We start from the raw sequence: 7,976 nt of genomic DNA, 5'->3' as shown, positions 1-7,976 counted from the left end.
AGGCCCCCTCCTTCCCCCTCCCCCAGAGGCCTCCTGTGCTTTTCTTCCCCTAGCCGCAGCCCCTTCTTCCAAATGCCTTCACTCGGCTCCCGTCCCACCTCAGACGCCCCTCGGCCCCTCTCAGCCAGTTTCCTCAGCCCTGAAAGGCCGCCTCCTCCTGTCCGGCCCCCTCAGCCTCCAGCCACCCTTTCCCTGCCCCAGTCCGGCAGAGTCCTCGGCACAGGCTGCCAGGATGGTCTCCCCTGGGGGCCGCCCTGCCACCCCCTGCTTCAGCCTCCCTGTGGCCTCAGGGCTGAGCCTACACTTCTCACCTTGGATTGGAGAGGAATGCGAAGTGTGGCTGAGGCCAACCTCGAGGGCCTTACAACCTGACTGCTTGTGACTCACAAAGTACAGCTCGGCCTCACCAGGCTTTGTCGCATGGAGGCCCCGCCTGAGCCGGCTCTGTGGCTCTGTTTCCCGCGCGGCCGCCCATCTCCTTACTTGGCCTTGAGCGCTGGAGGGCAGGGGCTGCGTCTCGACCCCCGCGTGGAGCCTGCGTCCACTCAGGTCAGGTGTCTTCGGAGCACCTGCCGTGTACTGGCTGCCCACGGAGCCGCAAACACAGGCACCAGGCAGTTCATCGCACACGTCACGCATGTCGGGGACGAGCATTTGTAGAGTGGATGAGATGTGCAGAGGCTCAGAGTAAGAGAGCAGCTCTGGCCCCGGGCCCCCTCCTCACTCCTGAGTCTGTGGCCCCTTGGGTGCACCCAGCTGGCCCCGGTTCTGTAAATGCTGGTGAGAGTTGTCCTGGGGGACCTGGAGCCAGCTGCCTGCATTCAGATCCACGTTGTGCCACCTGTTAGCTGGGTGACCTTGGACAAGTCACCTAGCCTCTCTGTGCCTCGGTTTGCTCCTCTGTAGAGCAAGTGTGGTCATGGTCTATCCTTCAGAGGCCTGTGTGAGGATTGGGTAACATATGAGGTGCCTAGCACAGGGCCCACAATTGGTAACTATTCAGTAAATATGTGCTGTCATCACCATAAATGTGGGAGTTGTTCTTCCGTGAACGGATTGCCTTAAATGTGATTTTTATCCTTGTCTGTGGAGGAGATGGTAGCCTTCCTCTCGATAGCCATTCTTCCCTTAGTCCTGAGTAGTGAGGTCCTGATCCTTAGCTGGCCTGATTGTCCAGCTTCCCTTGGTGAAGCCACATGTCTGAATTTTGGCCAAGAAAATGCAAACAGATGTGGTGCAAAAGCAGCAGCTATTCCCTCTTCCTCCCGTCCTCTGTCCTGTTCCTGGGCACGATGGCTGGCGCTCTGGCTGCCACCTTGGACAGTGAGGAGGAGGCCCCTTCAGGGGGTGGTGGGAGGTGATCAGGGAGGATCGTGGAGCAGGTCCAAAGCCAGCTCTGGACTGCCCTTCTTCAGCCCTCTTTTACATGGCAGAGAAAGAAACTTCTATCTAGTTTAAGCCTCTTTGGTTGTTTCCTGTTACACACAGCTGAATCTAATTCCAAAACATCTCTCTTTTCAGCAAATGCCAGCTAATTTTAGCACAGGCTACAGAAAGGAAAATAATGAAAAATCAGTCATCAAAACAAATAATAAAACATGTCCTAAGTCAAGTATCAAAGACTTCTGCTGAGTACAACTAATAAACATAGGAACCCCTCCCCCACCAAAACCAAAAGAACACAAACCAAAAACAAAAAAGGCAAGAGAAAGAATTAAGCAACGATGTCGTATCAGTCATAGTTTGCCTATTAGTTTTTTCTTAAAAACTTAATATATGTGGGTGTGCAAAGCAGGCACTGTGCTTGTTGGGTGTGGTTGAGGCTTGGTTTAACTCTTCAGGGAAAGAAATTTGGCCACAGGTACCGTGAGTAAGTCCTCCCTCTAAAGACAGTGTCTGAGGGAAACCCTTGGACGCACTGAAAGGGGCCCGTATCAGTGGGCACGTTTATTGGCTGCCCAGCGTGGAAATTTCTTCCCGTGTCTGGGGGTCCCCCTGCCTGGAATGAGGGTGCAGTTGGTTGGTTTAGCTAATGTAATGCACGGCCCTGGGCTCCACTTTGGGAGGGGCTAACTTGAGCAGGGGCAGGGGCATTCAGTTCTTGGGGTGCTGGTCACCCGGAAGCGTCTGGTCCCGGGTCCCAGGCTGGTTGGCGGTGGTGACCTTGCAGGCGAGGTGCTGAGTCACGTTGGCTCCGCTTGGACCGCAAGCCCTGAGCTTGGGGCTCGGCCCTCCTGGCACCTGGTTCGCTCTGCCCATTGTTAGGGGTCTGAGGAAGACACCCGTGCGGTAGGTGAGGGGCTTCTCTGACCGGCGTTGTCGGGGCAGGCGGCTGCCTGAGCGGGGGTGGGTGGCAGTGAGGGGCTCCGAAGCTGCGGAGTGGTGGGCATGGAGGGGACGGTCTGTCAGGACGCTGCTGCCCGCTGGGCAGGCCTGTCTGCTGCAGAGCTGGTTCCAGGAGGTGAGGGCTCCCATCCCATGGGCCTTGCATGGGTCTCTTGCCCACCTCCTTGGCATTCGCCTCTCCACTCCACCTTTCTCTGTCCTGCTCTGTCCCCAGGGCACCACTGTTCCTGTGGCCCCAGCTTCCAGCAGGATTCGGCCAGTGGGAGGCACTGACAGGACAAGCGGGGAGAGAGGTTCGGGTGTTCCCCCAGGCCCTGTCCCGCCCAGGACCGCAGTCTGTTCATGGCTGTGCTCCCTCCGCACCCCAGGGATGGCTCCCCCCATAACCCCTTCGCTGGCCCTGACAACCCATCTCCTCCCCTTATCCCTGCAGCCCAGGAGGGCCCTGGGTGCCTTGACGCCCCCCATGCTGGTTTCCTTAAGGCCCACATCCAGGTGACCATCCCTTCATGGAATGCTCTACAAAACAGCTGAGTCTGCCTTAGTTTCCAGCCAGGACTCTGGTTGACAAAGGTCTTTGGTTTTGTCCTGAAAGCCCAGCAGCCTGTGGAGTGTCTCAGACCACAGCTAAGGACGAGACCCCCACGTCTCCCGCCGCAGAGGGTAGGTCTTCCAACCCAGGCGGAATGAGCGGCTCCGAGGGAGACTGGGATGCCTGTCGGAAGGAAGGAGGGGTCTGGCCGAGCTGCTGGCCCCGGGCCCCTCCCCAGAGGCCGCGGGAAGGGGCAGGGCCCTGGTGGTTTACCGCAGGACAAGGGTGTGGTGTCCCTTGGGGTGTGAGGTCAGACCGCATCAGGCCCGCCCTGGGGTCGGCTTCAGCAGGTGGCTTTCGGGGGACACAGGCCAGCCCATAACCCCCGTGCAGGCAGCGGTGAGCAGACACACAACCTCAGCCATCCTGGAGCCAGAGGGGAGAACTTGAGAAGGTGCTGTGTGGTGGGCGGGGGGAGGGGGCCACGGGAGAGGTGTCACCAGCATGGGTCCCGACTGATGGGGGCCGTCTGGGGTGTGGGCTCCTTCCCTCCCGTGTTTTCCTTCTTGAAAGGGAGGAAATTAGGAGGGATTTGGTGTCGTCCCTCCCGCACCTGTTCTGGTTTGGGGCAAGTTCAGTGGCTGAGAGAAGACGCATGGGGGACGGGGTGGGGTGGGTGGATTGGTGCTGGGCTCAGACCTTCGAGGTGGACCCGGAGGCCTTTGGGGTTGAGGTGTCTGGGCCTCATGTAACTTAGGAGCGTGGCTTCATTTCGATGTGTGAATTGTGTGGACGCTGTGTGCTGGGAAGGAAACACAGATGGAGGTTTGGGGATTTGGTTTTAATGTAATCAAACGAATGGGTCCACATCTTCGGGGTAAAAGGGTGCTTGAAGGCCCTTTTTGGAGAGCAGCAGCGTCCACCCTGGTGTCGGAGGAGTCCGGTGGTTCCTCCTGTTTCGCCGTGTGGCCACTTGGTGGCCCTTCCACACGGGGAGGCTTGTGTCCTCCTGGGTAAGTTTTTCTCTGTCACCTTTTCATTCCTGTTTCCTTCCCCTCCGTTTTCTCTGTTCTCTTCCCAATTATTTTATTAGTTGATACTGGGCCTCCCGAATGGATCCTTACTTGTTCTTATCTTTTCTCTGGCATTTTCCATCTCCGTTTTTAATTCTAAAAATGATTTATGGGGGTGGTACTGAACCAAACTCAGGTGTGCTCGCCCACGAGTGTTAAAGCCGACCTGCTGACACCAGGTTGCGGTGAAGGAAAGTGCAGCGTTAACTTCAGGGCCACAAGGAGAACCCGAACTCCCTCAGGGCTTTCAGGGGGGGTTTATAAAGACAGAGTGAAGGAGGGGGTCGAGGGGTGTGTGACCAGCTCTTGGACATTATTCTGATTGGTTGGTGGTGAGATAAAAGGGTCATGTTTCCGGAATCTCAGTCAACCTTCTGGTTCCAACCTGTCTGGGGTCTACGTGCTGGTGGTCAGCATGCAGTTAACTTCTTCCACCTGGTGGGGGGGTTTCGGTGTCTGCAAAGCAGCTCAAGGATATGGCTCAGGATGTTACCTACAGCCCTTGAGGAGGAACTAAAGGTCCTTGACTTGTTTTATGGCTAAACTATTATTCTTTCGTCTTACTTGACTTTTTTCCTTTGTTTCTGCATTTTCTCATTTCTCTGATTAAATTTATTCTTTGGAATTCAGGGAAAGCCCAAGAGGCTAAAGTTTCTCTGCCAACAAGAGGCAGGCAGAGGTCATGGCCTCGGACGGCCTTTCCTGGGAAGGCCCCATAGGGTCCTTGCCGCTTGGTTGCAGGAGTATAACTTACAGGTCGTAAAATCCATGCGCTGTAAGCACACAGTTCAACAGTTGCTCCTTTAAAAATACCAGACTTTGTTTTTTAGAGTACTTTTAGGGTCACAGCAAAACCAAGAGGAAGGCACAGGGGTTTCCCGTGTACCCCCCGCCCCGACGCGCACACGGCCCCCCAGCAACGATCCCACCAGACGGGACCTGCACCCACACCTCGTCATCCTCACCCAGAGTCCATAGTTGACGTGGGGGTTCACTGCTGGTGCTGTACACTCTGTGGGCTTAGATGAACGTATAATGACACATATCCACCATCGAAGCATTGTCTAGAATAGTTTTCCTGCCCTAGAGGTCCTCCACGCTCCACTGGTTCATCCCCCGCCCCCACCTTGAGGTGCTGTTGCTGGGGTGGGAGCAGCTGTCTGCCCAGGTGCTGGCCCCCGCTGGAGAGAAGAAGCCTGGGTTCTGGGGCCCAGCACCCCGGAGAGGGTGCCGCTGGGGGGCGATGGCGAGCGGAGAGGCAGGGCAGGTGCAGGGGGTCTGCACACAGCACGGGGAGGCCGGCAGGCTGGAACAAGGGTGGTGTTGCTTTCTGGAAGCACCCTGCACTTCACACTCCTTCCTGGAGATGATTTAGTAAAAACCGCAGAGTGGAGGAGCGTGGGGTTGGAATCCCAGACTCTCGTCCCATGTGTCATTCCTCCCGATGGGAAGGACCGACGGGCACAGAATTCTGTCTAGCAAGGATCCTCGTCACCACTGTCGGTTCTGACCAAGCACAGACACACACACGCACACGCACACGCACGTCCTCACGCATGTGCACCCCTGCATCCCTCAGCGTTTATGAGGCGCCTGCTCCACGTGGAACAGTGTGCCCCTTCCCGGCGCTCACGATGTGGGAAGTTTAGGGGGACGGAGATGGACGCCCACACGCTCAGCATCCGTCTCCAGGGCCTGGCGCGCTTCTGCCCCGGGGTGACTGGGATGCACCCAGGAGTAGACCCGGTGGACCACCTGCCCACGTCGGGGAGGGGACGCACAAGACGACAAGCAGGACGCAGGGGTCGGCTGGCAGCCTGCTGGGTGGGGACGAACGTAATGAGGGAAAACAAGACACACTTGAGCTGGTGATTGAAGTTAGGGAAGTTGGGGCCGGGAAGGCTCAGTGAGAGGCCGGGAGGAACTAAGGCTGGGTCGGCAGCTTTGTTCTGTAAACGACCAGACACGAAACATTTCAGGCTTTGGGAACCATGTGGGCTCAGACGGGAGTCTTCACCTCTGCCCCCGAGGCTGTCTATAGACACGAGATGGGTGGGCCCTGATAGAGGCTCACTGACAGATGCTGGGGAGAGGGGCCAATTGGAGCGCCGACCCCGACCCCTGGAATGAAGACCCGCGGGGTGGGGGCGGGGGGCAGAGGGAGGGAGCTGTGAGGATATTCGAGTGAAGAGCAGTCTGAGTGAAAGAGGCGGCACGTGCAAAGGCCCTGGGGTGGGAGTGTGCAGCTGCATTTGAGGGACGGGCGCCAGCTGGCTGGCCGGGCAGAGAGGACAAGTGGGGACGCAGGAGAGGGTCAGAGGAGTGTTGATGCAGGACAGACTTTGGCTTGTGTAACAGTAAACATTGGGAAGGGAGGGCCGTGGAGAATTCCAAGGCCCAGTTCCTAATTGTCTTTCTGTGGTTACACCAAGTCTGCTTCTTGCCTGAGGCAGAAATAAGAGCCCGTTCTTCTCTTTTCCTACAAAGAGAGCTGGTCTTGAGTCAAAAGACAGACTCACTGGGGGAAGAAAATCCCCAGCTGGTTGTCATGCCCCTGCCTGATGCAGACTCGGTGAGAGCGCAGGGCAGGTGCCCTGCCCAGCACCCAGCAGAGAGGGGCCGGGAGGGGTGGGGAAGGGCTGTGTCACCCGGGCCCCCGGTCTCCCTGGTCCAGCGGTGGCCTTGCCAGTGGGTGTCCCGTGACCTCCCAGGTCTGCCCTGGCTGCATCAGGGTGATCTTGGCTCTAATGGGGAGTGGGCATGCCCTTGGGGGCTGGGACCCCCACAGGTGGCCTCTAATCCTTACAAACTGAAGGGTGGGCACGTCCTGGCATTTCTAACGAAGCTGAAGCCGAGTCCAAGGCGTATCAGCCTGCTGTTACAGTTTTCCTTTTTATTGAGGTTAGTGATCACGTGGGCAGGGGTGCAGCTCCACCAAGTCTTACCTGGGTGAACTGCTGTGTCACCGCCCCTAGGTCGGGAGACAGAAGGTTTCCAGCCCCCAGAAGGTCCCGTTTGTGCGTCCCCCTCCCCAGCCCGAGGGAGGCACTATTCTGACTGCTCTCATCTTGCAGTGGTTTTGCCTGTTCCCAGACCTCCTATGAATGGCATAGTTCAGCACATATTCTTCGGGCGTCTGGTTTCTCGCTCAGCACAATAGCTTGTTGTTTCCTAGTTCCATGTCGTGGTTCTCAAGAGTGTCATTTGGGGTCCCTGAGGGTCTCCCAGGCCCCTTCAGGGTGTCTGAGAGATCGGAAGGAGTTTTGCAGTAAAAATGCGAGTGTGTTATCTGCTCTCTCTGCCCTGGTTTTCCGGGGAGTGGGATAGAGTTTGCAGAGCCTGCGACGTGAGGCTTCTCAAGACTGAACGAAGAACAAGACGCGAGAGCCCGGCTGCTCCAGTGCAGCCAGGGCGCAGACTCACAGGCGAGCTGGCACTGTCCTTCTTACTGTTTTTCTGTGTTGGGAAATATGGTTATTTTTATGGAAATATTTATGTAAGCACATGATAATTTATTATTGTTATTTTAAGCGAAATGATGGATACACGTTCTTGTGTTTTTTAAAAAAATTTTGTCTTGTAGTAGGGATACGATTTTATTTTATTTATTTATTTTATTTATTTGGTTGTGTTGGATCTTAGTTGCGGCAGGCGGGCTCCTTCGTTGTGGCATGCGTGTGGGATCTAGTTCTCGGGCCAGGGATCGAACCCGGGCCCCTTGTGTTGGGAGTGTGGAGTCTTAACCACTGCGCCACCAGGGAAGTCCCAAATACGCTTTTTTTTTTTTTTTTTTGCGGTACACGGGCCTCTCACTGCCGCCGCCTCTCCCGCTGCGGAGCACAGGCTCCAGACGCACAGGCCCAGCGGCCATGGCCCACGGGCCCAGCCGCTCCGCGGCACGCGGTACCCTCCCGGACCGGGGCACGAACCCGCGTCCCCTGCATTGGCAGGCGGACTCCCAACCACTGCGCCACCAGGAAAGCCCCCAGATACACATTTTTGGATGTCAGTTTTCCTTTCTCACT

The 7,976-nt window shown here is 56.8% G+C and overlaps 1 protein-coding gene across 1 annotated transcript in view; it reads right to left on the bottom strand.

Moving 5' to 3' along the window:
* Window positions 1–639, bottom strand: part of MFAP4 (microfibril associated protein 4) — a 2,136-nt gene extending 1,497 nt beyond the window's left edge. The window contains 1 exon segment of the mRNA XM_024752729.1: window positions 484–639. Within this exon segment, the coding sequence (XP_024608497.1) occupies window positions 484–639 (156 nt within the window).
* Window positions 640–7,976: the final 7,337 nt, after the last annotated feature.

Source organism: Neophocaena asiaeorientalis, unplaced genomic scaffold (assembly GCF_003031525.2).
Source record: "Neophocaena asiaeorientalis asiaeorientalis breed wild unplaced genomic scaffold, Neophocaena_asiaeorientalis_V1.1 scaffold540, whole genome shotgun sequence".
In the NCBI taxonomy this organism is placed as follows: Eukaryota; Metazoa; Chordata; class Mammalia; order Artiodactyla; family Phocoenidae; genus Neophocaena; species Neophocaena asiaeorientalis.
This window is presented reverse-complemented; position numbering and strand designations above follow the sequence as displayed.